Source organism: Lampetra planeri, chromosome 20, assembly GCF_965212315.1.
Source record: "Lampetra planeri chromosome 20, kcLamPlan1.2.h2, whole genome shotgun sequence".
Classification (NCBI taxonomy): Eukaryota; Metazoa; Chordata; class Hyperoartia; order Petromyzontiformes; family Petromyzontidae; genus Lampetra; species Lampetra planeri.
Window position 1 is genome coordinate 4796904 of NC_136126.1, and position 13104 is coordinate 4810007.

Below are 13104 nucleotides of genomic sequence, written 5' to 3' on the forward strand. Positions count from 1 at the left end.
GTGAAAGTGAGTAGTGTGATACAACAACTGATTTGTCAAACTGCCCTCTGCTGCTCAACATGTTTTCAAAGTATGCCAGTACATTAAGGCAGCTCTTTGACTCTAACCTTGGATCACTGCGTCCTCAGGGAGGTCATATTTGAATGCCAAAATGAAGTATATTGGATTAAATTATTAACTAACTAACTAATTGGGTCGGTGCTCTTATCAAAGTGTTTGAATATTGCTTGGAAAGAGCTCAAATAGACTTTTCCAAACATCATACAGGTGAGACCCTTCTGACAAAGAGTCTTGAGACTCGGTCAGGATTTCCTAGAAAGAAGTCAGCGGATGGCAGAGATGAGATTGATATTGTTTCATTCTCCTTGAAACTCCCAGGACAAAGGACTGTAATTGCTTCTTGTCGTTTCTCCGTCGCGGCCCCCGTCATTTGGAACGCAATCCCTCTTCACATCTGTAACGATCGATAATTTTCTTTGTTCAAAAACCATCTAAAGCCGCATCTCTTCTGCTCGACATTTAACTGAGTCTCACCGTACCTCGCGATGTGATCTAACCCTGAGCTCAGCTCCGCTCCTCAGAATTGAGTCTTCAGTCTGCAACATTGCGCGCATTATTGATTGTCTTATTATTTATACAGAAGAAGCTGGATATAAACACACCCCTTGGGAGCGAGGCCACGTGTGCTTATATCTACAGTGTGTTTGTATCAGAATTTTCCCGTTGCCTTCCCCCCCTCCCCCCACCAGTGTAATGTAAGCGTGTGTTACTTGTATCAGAACTGAACTTGTACAGACGAGAAATGTGGAAATCGTCGTGTCATAATTGAATAATTACAATGTTGCTTCAACGACTGCATGATTGCATTTGTAATCGCTCCCCACCCCACGCCGTCCTATTATCGTTGCATATTTAAGATAATACCATTTGTGGGAATAATCTTGAAGAGCTCTCTGGTGCGTGGTTAACCAGCTATGAGCTTCGTAATTAAAACTTGTGCGGTAGGAATTGTTTAGCAAATGTGTTCTTCTGTTGTCCCGCAGCAGGTGGGGGATGAGGTCAGTCAAGCCAAAGCAATGTAACTGTGTGTAAAACTTAGAAAAACAGTTGCAAAATCCAACCCTAAATTTGTTTAAATTATAGTAAGATCAACCGCTCAAGAGTCTTTCAAAAGGGTTTTGCGTTTGGATGTGAAGCCAATTCTTGATGAGTGTTCTTTGTAGATTTGAAGCTTTCGTGACTGCAAGGATTCATACTCTTAGGTTTTTTCGGTAAAGTGACTTTACCAAAAAAACCTAAGAGTAAGAGTGTTTTTTGCATGTGGGAGGCAACAGGAGTACGCCGAAGAAAACCCCACTTGTAAGAGGAGATAATTCCTTTGAACTGGAGGGGTTCGCAAACCCACTTTCTATACTGCTATTTTTGTAGCCATTTCCCAACCCAGCATATCTTTGAAATCTCACAAATCTAAGTGATCCATCCTCCAAAAGCACTGGATTACAGGCATGCACCATCGCATATGGCACAATAAAATGAGCATGTGTTCCAGTGGCGGAAAATGCTCACGTTAGCCAATTCCAGACAATGTAAAAGCTCTGGGAAAAAAAGTATTAAATTATGTTTGAAGAATTTCAACAATTTGCCTAACTTTGTCTGGTAAACTGTCTGGGCATGTTTCTCTCGCAGCTTGTATCTTCACTTGAATTCTGATATTTATGACTCCAAACGGTATTCGGGGGCCCGGTGACACATCGTTTGTTTCATGGAGAAAACCGTGCCTCAGTGCCCGACGCGTCTGCCTGCGTGCGCGCGTACCCAATTCAGGGAGACCAGGGCCCCACGGAAGAGGAGCGCGAGAGAAAGAAGGCGGCCTTCCTGCAGAAGCAGCAGAAGAAGGCGGAGGAGGCGCGCCTGAAGAAGCTACAGATGGAGGCAGAGGTTGAAAAGAAGCGAGAGGAGGAGAGGTACGGAGAATTCTGCGGGCGCGACGGGGGAGAAGGGCTGACACGCTTTCAGAACATAGCACACCGCGCCACACCACTTTGGCAGCTCCATATCATCCGTAGTGCATTTTATGGGAATACATTGTGGTGTTGATCAAAGGTCCTCTCGTCATGGATAATAGTTTCAGTGTATCTCACTCCACACGCCAGCCATTGTCGTGTTATGAAGCAGTGATGCAGTGATGGCTTCTTTCAAGGATTTGTGTTTTTACTGTATGTGGCCATTAATTTATTTTCTGCTGAAAATGTAAGTCTCTTTACAGAAACGTGGTTGTGTTTTTCCGACTGATGTTTGTGCCAAGGGAGGTAGTTACACGCTTAAGTAGTGAAGTTGGTGTTGCCGAAACTAAAATTAGCCACCCACAAAAGTTACCTTTTGGAATGTTTCAACCACACACTGTTGTAACTGCACTGATATTAGGTAGCTTTTTTGAGGCCTCTAAATAAAGTCACTAATGTGAAAAATAATTAAACAATGCATATATGTCTGTTATTGTGTTTCCGTTTATAAGAAACGTCCACATCTGCTTTGTAATTATGTTTGTGTTTACCCGAGACATCTACGTTGAAGTGTTACCCAAGATGCGCATGTTACAAACGTTATGGGTCATCTGTGCTCGCTAATGGGCCACTTAACTCAGACTTAGAGGGCGGCTTGCAGCGGTGAGGTCATTTGGGGATTAGTTTTGGTTGGCGGGTGTGAATGTGCTCGCATGAACAATCGACATCTTTCATTGTAGAAGTGCAGGGGATTGAAACGGCCTGGAAAAGAAGGCTGCCATTCACCTTTTTAATACCCGTCGGAATCGTGATGAACTGTTACTGTGTTATTTATAAATTAACTTCTAAGCAGCACTTGAACCATTCCTATTGCGCCGGGATTTTATTGGCCACATACATTTTTGGAATGACCTTTAACCACAACCTAATGGTGCATGGTAGGGTTCTGCTAAAACTCCACAGTTTTAGAAATAATTTACTCTGGCATGACGTTTTTCACAGCCAAGTAAGGGCTAATAATGAAACCGGAGTCGATTTGCAGACACATTTACTAACATTTGACTTGAGCGTTGCTGGTTTATTGTTATTAATTTAATTGGGTGGGTGATGGGGGGGGTTAAAAACTTTATACTGATGAGTTTTCTTTTTAGATAAATAGCAGTATTTAGTTGTCCTTCCCCGCACCTACAATTAGCACGGTTGGCTACGTACGGTGCAAAAGAAGTTTAACATACATCATTCTTGCACACGTGTAAACTGTGTTGCTTTTCTGAGTAAGGTGGTTATAATAGCTTTTTTTAAAGCAAATTTTACAGGAAAAATTCAGCTTTAGAGGGGTGGCCAAGTGGTTCAGTCAGGGTCAGGAACTTGAGCTGGCACCACGGAGTTGCCGAGTTCGAACCTGCGGACTAACATTCATTGAGCCAGAATTGTTGAGTACCATCAGTTGATTGTGTAAGCCTTGTTACCAATAACGGCACAATAAATAAATCCCATTCAGCTCTGAGGATACAGAATATTAGTTTGCCTTTCGGTCAAACCTTTCAGTGTAGTATTGTAGATAAAAAGCCAATTGAAGTGATTTTAGAAGAAGTTATGAGATATCTCCTTCCATGGGCCTCGTCTCGAACACGGCGTATGCAACAGTTCTGAATGAACCACCTCATCTCGTACTATGACACTGATAGTGCAATTTGAATAAAGTTGTGCTTGCAATCGGTGCATAATTTGAAAGGATAGTACATATCTCAGATGTCATCAACACTATTTAGACTTGTTTTTAACTCTTTAAATAGCTTGCGTGAGTTGATGCCATTGTCCCAAACACATTTGCCAGAATGTGACTTTGGAGTACAACACTTTCTTATTTCGATTTAAAGCTTTCGTGACTGCAGGGATTCATCTTCTTGGTTCTTTCGGTAAAGTCACGTAGAAGGGAAATAATAAAATAATATAAATAAAACATAATAAAATAATTCTCACGACGTTTTGGCCACAACGCAAGCAGCCGTTATTTCCCTTCCGCGTGACTTTACCGAAAGAACCAAGAAGAACACTTTCTTACATAATTGTTTTTGTCCATAGCTTCTTAAATTAAGCGGTGACAACCCGAACATATAATTGAAAGATTCAAAAAAACGTTTGCACGAAGCCTTCGGCCACGGCATCTTGCCGGGATTGTGTGACGTAGGCGCAAGGCGGAGGAGGACGAGGCGAAGAAGGCCGAGAAGAAGGCGGATCGCGAGTACGTGCGCGAGGTCTTCCGGCGTCGCCACCAGGACCAGCAGTGGGAGCAGCACCAGGCCCGCACCAAGGCCACCAAAGGCGCCAAGGCCAAGATCAGGAAGCCCAGGCCCAAGTCGGCGCACCGCGAAGAGGGCGGCAGTGCCAGCCTGTCGCCTTTCAAGCCCGCGGTCGGTATGTGGCTGTCAAAAGATTCAGCCACTGCGCAGTCACCGCAGTGCTGATCTTTTCCTTTACAAGCCACAGTTTTTTCTCTTGAAATATGAGATAGACTGCGTGTAACCCAGGCCCTTACTCGTGCTGTCGTAAACGATGATAGAATACATGGATAAATACGAGAGTCCAGCAATATATGCCCAGGCACAGTTTGATGTCTGTGCAGTGCCAATTTAAAGAAAATAATAATGAAGCTTTTAAAGATAACAAAAAATGTTATGTTTAGGGTTGGCTTATGGAAGGATTTTTCAAAAGGAATGCATTTGTGCTTCACGTAAAAAAAAATTAAGGCTTCTATGTTGCAATTGTATGTTTTTTTATGTACTGTAATACAGCATTGCTTTGGATATTTAACTTGTCTGTCTGTGGATACTGACCCATAGAAATTACATTTGTTAATCTCCAGCTGAGAAATTATACAACTCAAACAGATGGTGTCCACAAACAATATTGCTTTAATCAAGCTCACAATAAAACACAATCTGATGTTATAACACGTCTGAATTAGACATCTCAAAACGCAATACCTTCCAAGGCATCCACCAGTTCAACAATAAAAATGTCCCATTACTGCATTGTTTTAACGTGATCTCTTTTAAAACATGAACAATGAGAGACACACCTATGGCCTGTTTGGCACGAGCAATATTTTTCCAAAGCATCGGCAATGACGTTGAACCCCCACTGTACATCGAGAAGGTGGTGGTTGGGGCGGCTCCCCTAAGTGCTGCGTTTGCTGCTCCCGCATGCAGGTGGCGCCCTCAACAGGTTTCACTCGGCATCCAGCCTCTCCCTGGTTTCCACAACCAACAGCGAGCCGGAGGGTGGCCGTTCCCGACGTCCCAACAGGTGCTGCGCCAGCCTGCATACAGCCACATTTGCTAATGCATACCGTGTGAACCCGTACAGGGAAATTGAGTTTTCTGGTCCATACGGCGTACAGCCGTTTCAATACGGGCACAAAATAAAATTGTCTTTGTGTGTTTCTCCCTTGTGATGGGACTTTGTAAGGTGACCGTTGAGATTTATAAGGGCACGGGATGACCAATCAGGTCTAAATTGGTCTGTAATAGGGGAGGCACTGCAAATGTGATTGGTAACTTTGATTCTTTACCCATGTATCTATCGATAGTTCAAATTTTAATAGGGGGGCTGTGTATTGTCTTGGTGTGGTCTGGGACTTGTTGTTGTATTCCTGCCTTCCTCCAAGCTTGCTTTTGGTGTTGACACATCGGCAGCAATTTATGTACTTAGGCAATTTATATTTATATATTTTATATTTGTTTATCGTGACTTGCTTAACTTTTCTCTGTTTTGCACTCCTATCGTTGTTTTTTGTAATGTTTGTTGGTGTAACTTGCTGACCCACCCCTACTACTGGACATCTGTGAAAACAAGCTTCATAGCTCATCGGATTCCTCCTGCACTCTAAATACAGTAAACACTTGTTAATTCGACACATGGGGGCTCTGGCCTTGCCGGATTATCCAATATTCTGAATTATGTACAATGGTACTCCCCGGTGCCTCCTGCCCCAATAATTTTCTTTTCTAAATTTGTTTTCCAAACTCTTCGCACACCATACGCCTTTGACACACACCTGCATCAATTCTATCCGAAACGTTGGATTTGTATCTTCAGTCCCTTTCTATTACTTAATGATGTAGGTTTAGACGACATCTTTGAGAGGGTTGGCTTGCACAGAGTGCATCAACAAGGTAAAGTCCCAAGCGACAGGTCCGCACTCGCGCTCACCGTGCGCGCTACCACCAGACTGAGTCATTGTTTTGGTCGTGGCGCGCGGCGACGCTCCACGTGTATGCCGAAATTGGACCGTTCGGTACGGCAATTTGGCTCGTGGCGAATTGCTAATACTGTAGAAGTGCCGAGAGCGCAGCCATGCCGAATAATCCCCAATTACGAATTATCAAGTACCGAAATAACGAGGTTTACTGTATTCTGATTCAATGCACACCACCAGTTAAAGCACAAAGGCTTTATACTCTTAGGTTTTTCGGTAAAGTCACGTAGGTAAAACGTGACTTTACCGAAAAACCTAAGAGTATGAATCACGAAAGCTTCAAAGTCACGAAAGCTTCAAATCTAGAACACAAAGGCTTTGCAGCACTTTGTTAGCTGTCGTAATTCTGCAAGCAGTCTGCTGTGCGAGTCATCTCTCTATTTATATCCAGTGTGTAATGATTCGCTGCTGCGCCTTCCACCAGAAATTCGATGAGTCGTTACGGTTCACTTTCATAATGTCTTGTTTGCCCTTTCGTTTGTATTGTTTATAATTTATTTGCCTTGTGGAGTTGTGTCCGCTCTTATCAGTGGAAATGTGGAAGCATGTAGTCTGTAAAACTGGTATGCCATTGGTTCTCACACTTAAGATTCTATGGTTACGTCTTGAGTATAAGAATGGATTAAAATCAGTGGCTTTATGTATCCACGAGTTTTGGCTAAGCCACACCTCGCTTGTTGGAAAGCATCCAATATTTTCCTTCAGAATATTGTTATTGTTAATATAATTGGTGTTTCCAGTGTGTTTATATAAATATTCTGCATTTCATTCTAACAAATCTTAAGTTTAGGTTTTCTTTCAAGCAGAATATTCCTTAGTGATAATACCAAAACACGAACTCGACTTTCCTCGTATGTCCACCTCCGTAATAATGCAGTTATATTTCACAACTCTTATATTAAGGTGTCATGTAATTGTTTTCGCAGTGTGTTCGTTTATAGGAATAGTCAATTATTAACAAATGTGTATTGAGTGGCTTTCGTGACATGTCGTGTAGAGGGTACTTCTTTAGTACTCACACTGGGCACAACACAGGCCAACACTTGCTCTTCCTCACACTGAGTATAACTCTAGGTATTAACACGTCTACTGGCGACACACACAGCCGATCACTCGGCGTGGTCCCATCGCCCTCACTCAGCCATGCCGTTGCCTGGCGGCGTGACGATGATGACGATGGAAACCATGCAGGAGATCTTCCACGTGGCCGGACGACAGAGAGATGTCGGCGAGCAGCGACGCAGCCAGGACCCAGGATCCCACACACGAACCCCAAGCCCCGGGTCCGCTCCCCCTTATATCCCCCCAGGCGTAGCTAGGCCCCGCCTCCAGCCACGCCCTCTCGTGGAACCTTCGAGCAGGTTCCCGGAGTATCACGGCTAACGCCACCTGTTACCTTTGCCCCAGATACACCTCCTTCTCTGATTGGTTGTTACTTAACCGTACCCGTGATTCCCTTTCCAGGCCAGCAGGTGTCACCCTGTCATTACAAATGTAAGACGAGATTTAGAATTGAGAATGTGAACGCGGGTGTAGGTCTGGCTCCATGGAGTTGCTGGATGCGGACGGTGCGGGCTCGGGCGAGAGCCCGACTGCAGACAAGGACTGGGACAACGCCTCGCAGGTGTCATCCCACGTGTCTGGTGGGGAGTACACAGGTGCGCCAATTCCCACCTCTCTGCATGGACACATGTATGTATGTTGAACTTCTTGCATGCCCCGTATGTAGCCAAACGTGCTAATCTGAGGTGCGGGGGAAGGACAACATCTGTTTCTCCTAGCGATGAGTGGCGCTTGCCCTGTTTACAGTGTCACCGGGAAGCAGCCTCTGCCGGCGCGGGAATCCATGTCTCGATACTTCATGAGCCTCTGTGGACTTGTCCCCCCCTCCTACCCCCGCTCCTCCCACTCTGACAAGTGACGTCAAGATGTGCACACCTTACTCCCACGTTAGGCCCCGTGACGTCACGACGGGTGCTGTCCTTCACCCGACTCGTAACCGTGTGGCACGGGTCGAGAAGTGATGTCAGGGGCAAGAGTGTGTGGGACACCCATGGTGTCGGTGCGATCAGACCAGGCTGGTTATTCTTGGGGCTGACCGCCCAGCCTCCATTGGCATCGGTGTTCTATCGCTTGCATGTTATGTCACAGTGAGCAAACTACTGGAACCAGTGCGAATGAAATATTCTGCATTGGTAAGTTAGAGAATGATGGAATGGTTAGTGCACTGTGCTGTGAACGCAGGAACCTGAATTCATTTCTCGGTCATGGCTAACATCCATGGGCAGATTTCTGTAAATGACCACCCCTTCACCAACGCGTACTGACCAGCATAGTGAAATATGGTCCAACAACCGCTTTGACCGACATGACATGGGCAGGCCTTCATCCAGAAGTGGAATGACGAAGGGCTTTATATAAACAGGCCAAAAAATAGTGTGCTTTGCTGTCGGAGTGGAGTTAGTCGAGATGAAGGTGCCAAATGGGATCATGTGAATGGGGCTTGGGTTCCAAACGTAGAATGCTCTCCCTTATATTGTGAGATCCAGATAACAACTTAATTGCGGTTATGTTGTATGCAGGTCCAAAGCTGTACAAGGAGCCAAGTGCCAAATCCAACAAGCACATCATCCACAACGCCTTGTCCTACTGCTGCCTCGCCGGCAAAGTAAATGAGCTGCAAAAACAAAAGGTCATCGAGGTAAGGCCCCAGGGTGTTAATTTTCTCACGTGGGGAGTTTATAATTGTCAGCTTGTTATTTTACACATCGCATTGTGTGAGTTAGTTCTGTTGATTTGGTGTTGTACCTCATTTCTCTACTTAGAGCTCAGAAAATATTTTTATACATCTTACTTTGTGCCAATACGAGTTGTTGGCACAACACAAGAAGTGTGTGGATACATTGAATTCTAGTTTCCATGAAAGAACGCATTGAACTGACGTATGGTTATTTTCTAATCCTAAACAAAGCTACTTTATTGACGGCGGTGATGATAAAGTATTTTCGACCTTATGCCCTTTACACCACTGCCAAGGCAGTCCCCCTGAGTTGTACTTTGGCTAGGCTCGTCCGCAAAAGCTTCCTTTTGATTTTCCTGACCTTGGCAGGAGCTGGAGCGCTGCGACGCCAACCACTACATGATCCTGTTCCGTGACGCCGGCTGCCAGTACCGTGCCCTCTACGCCTTCTTCCCGGAGACGGAGGAGATACAGCGCGTGACGGGCTTCGGCCCCAAGGCCGTGTCTGCCAAGATGCTCGACCGCCTCTACAAGTACAGCTCGGACCGCAAGCAGTTCACGTCCATCCCCGCCAAGACCATTTCTGTCAGCATGGACGCCTTCACCATCCAGAACCACCTGTGGCAACCGCGCCGGCCTTCCTCCACCATCATCCCCACCACACCAACATACTCGTCTTCCACCGCCACTGCCAGCAAGAAGCCGGGTCCTGGCAAGCCCTGATCCTTGCAGGATTTACACGTATTCATTCAATCGACTCTTGCACACGCTGACACCACGGGCCATTTGTATTTATCCTCCGAAGGGCGACCGAGTTCCTAGCAGAATTGGTGTCTCAACACTGCCATGGGCTGAGAAAGATGACTTCTCATTGTGGGTTTTTTTTAAAGTTAGATGGAGGGAGACAATGGGATACATACCTGCCTCCTCGATAGACTTTTTGCCATCTGAGCTTTACATTCAAATTAGGGGTTAGAGACGTTTTTTGCCTTGGCCATAAAAACCTTGAAATTTCCACTGAACTGCCTCGTGTAGCTATAAGTGATATTTACCTTTGTGTCGACACCGAAAACTTTCTCGTATCAAGAAAAACGACTGGATATTGAATTACTTTTGCCTTTTTCAAAGCCGAATATAAAATGTAGAATTGGGTATAAAGGTGCTTCATGTCAAAGGCCCTGCCAGCAGTTCAAGGAGAATATTCTGGTTCTTTTAAAAATGTATGGAATTATGTTTCAAACCAGAGCAAGCGATCATAGTGATGGAATATTGTCTGCGGTTGCAGAGGTAATCAAAAATTAAGAAATGTACTCGCAAGGCAAGATAATCTAGCATTGGTTTTAAGGAGCTTAACATGACACGTCTTGTAATTGGCTGTAATTGCACATTGCCAATCGATGAATAAATATTTACGTTCAGAGCACAGCTAACTAAATCACATTTTTGGTACTGAAATTGCTTTGGGGGTGTGCCTTACGGTAGACTAAAAATTACAAAACTACTTTTTTTGCTGGCACGTGAACAATGGGATTAATTTGCAAACACTTCTAAAGTATGGGATGTGAGGATGACGTGACATTTTCTTATATAAACGGATTATTGCAGGAACATTTATGATGTGTGGCGATAATAATGTACTTTTATAGGGCTTAGACATAGGATAGCACATGCATTTAACCTACGAATAGCATAAAACCAGTACTCATTAAAAATGCATGACAATATACAACTGCCCTGTTATCAATAATAGCTTAATAGATTTACTGGCGGGTTTTTTGTGAGCCAGTTGATGATGTTTATGATTGGATTGCATACAAACTGAACTTCATTCTTGAAATATCCAAGAGTTGCTCAACCATGACATTGCATTTCATGCATGTACATAAACTGGCATTTTTTTATGTGCAGAAAATGAAAAACAATGAAACCTGCATTCAAAAAGACAATTTCTATACTTCATGCACATTTCCTTTTTTATATACGACATCATTGGAGAGAGCTGCTTAACAATGGACCTTGAACATCTTTTTCGTTGGAGACTACCCCCAAGGCAAGGAAGTTGGGCATTTTTAAAGCATTCAACGTTCAATTAAAGATAGTCAACCATTACCTGTAATAAAGCATTACAATGTGTATATGCTATGACCTTGGGGAGGAATTCCCAGTCACTTAATTATCGCCGTTTGATTTTCTTTCATTTACATACCAACATTACATAATTTCAGTTCATGGAACTTGATTATTTGGTTGATTTCCACATCATGTCAGGCCAATTGCATAACCCTAACTTTCCCTACGGTGGTGCACAAATATAAGCTTACAAAGTGTTGTGTTTGAAAATATTGGTATTTGTTTTGTATGCACTTAATTTACTTTGGATCCACGAATGGGACACTGATGATAAATGATCTGTTGGTTCGCTCGTGTTGTTATTGGCTGGTGGCTTGTGTACATAATTTAATTCTCACATTAAAAATTATGTTTCCACCCTTTGTTAATTAGCTGCTGAATTAAGGCCTCATCCACATGCAACGTGGATATAGGAATGTTTGACCATGCTCGTCAGTGCATTATCACTCACCACCTATGTTGGCCATAGCCAGGAATCAAACTCAGGAAGCCGGGTTCATGGCACAGTATGCTAACCACGGCACCACCGCTCTACCCCCGTCTATAACACCATCCATTTGCAATTAAAATAACACTGCCAACAGCAAAAATACACTAAATACCACGTGTGTGCGTGATACCAGCACAATATTTCCAAGGCAAAATTTCTCATGACATAGGACAGCCGTATTCCATATACCGCCAGCCATGTTGAATACTTTACAACGTCGTACGAGCCCACCAATGTGTTTGTGCAACGTGACAGGTGTTTAGAATGTGAGTGTTGCGGACCAAGGTGCCGAGTGTACTCGCTTGGTTTTGTATCGTGTGGTTTAATACTAAAACACTCACATTCCGGTGGATGTTGTTTTTTAATGACACTTTATGAAAGCGGAGAACAAACTGCGCTGGCACGGATACTTTAATTGAGTTATACATATTGTTGTGACTTAATGCTTGTAAATGTTTTGTAGCCAAAAGGACAAAGTTCAATGAAATTTAAAAAATGTTGATTTATCTTCCTGTGTGTAAAAGTTTGAATTTAATATCTGATTAAGTGCAAAAGGCATTCCATTTTTTTTTCAGTTGGCTGCATAGTTATCTTGACCAATGATGAAACTGGAATTGGGGTGAATGTCGTTTAAATTTCCTTTTGTCACTTTTAACCGGCTGAACGCGAGTTGCTTGCTTTGCGAACAATGCACTAGTACAGTATATTATTTATAGAGATGTATTTAATCTTGGCAATTTTTTTTGCAAACTCTTAAATGAGATTCATTACTTTGGTGGTGTTTGTGCGTGTCCGATTGAAGATGTGCTTTTTTTTATTGGGTGAGAGTGGGGGGGGGCTTGGTGTCATTATATTTGAACGCTTAAAATGTGGTCTGTATTGATAGAGGAAGTGAGTAGACTTTCATTTGCTAAGATACTCATTTTGGGATTTAAGCAAGTGGTGTACTGGTTTAAATGCATGCGGAAAAACATTACTTTATAATTTATAGATTGAACTTGAGATGCCAAGGTGAATGATGATGATGCGAGGATGTTGAGGGTGAATAGTTGTGTACATAGGTGCAGTATGCACTGATCTGATAATGGCAAGATGATAAGGTAGTGTTATTGCTGGGTTTGCCAAGAACCGTTGTAGTGCTTTTTCCGATCCTCCTTCCCCCACCGGGTTTTACACTACTGTTCTCCAAGGCCTGTATGTCATCGGTACTGGTGTAAACTGCTGTATATTTATTTTAAGCAAGTCTTACGACTCTTAATAAAGCATGGAGATAACTCCTGTTCTGTTTCACACCTAGGCTTTCGCGACCAATATCATCCACAACAGTTTTTTTTGGGTTAGATCGCGTAAATATAATTGTCGTTAAACCCGCCACCAATTAAAGTTTGTCACGTAAACAGAACATGCAATTACTGGAAAAACATCGTACTCGGATTGTGAATGTTGTGGATTTACTCTCCAGCACACAGGTGTGCTGTAC

At 43.5% G+C, this 13104-nt stretch overlaps 1 protein-coding gene across 1 annotated transcript in view; it reads left to right on the forward strand.

The window, feature by feature from the left end:
- Positions 1 to 12903, forward strand: part of CAMSAP2 (calmodulin regulated spectrin associated protein family member 2) — a 40625-nt gene extending 27722 nt beyond the window's left edge. The window contains exons 10-15 of the mRNA XM_078603325.1: positions 1825 to 1964; positions 4195 to 4421; positions 5216 to 5312; positions 7801 to 7922; positions 8847 to 8965; positions 9374 to 12903. Coding sequence (XP_078459451.1) covers positions 1825 to 1964; positions 4195 to 4421; positions 5216 to 5312; positions 7801 to 7922; positions 8847 to 8965; positions 9374 to 9727 — 1059 coding nt within the window. The 3' untranslated portion in view covers positions 9728 to 12903. The remainder of the gene's footprint in view (positions 1 to 1824; positions 1965 to 4194; positions 4422 to 5215; positions 5313 to 7800; positions 7923 to 8846; positions 8966 to 9373) is intronic.
- Positions 12904 to 13104: the final 201 nt, after the last annotated feature.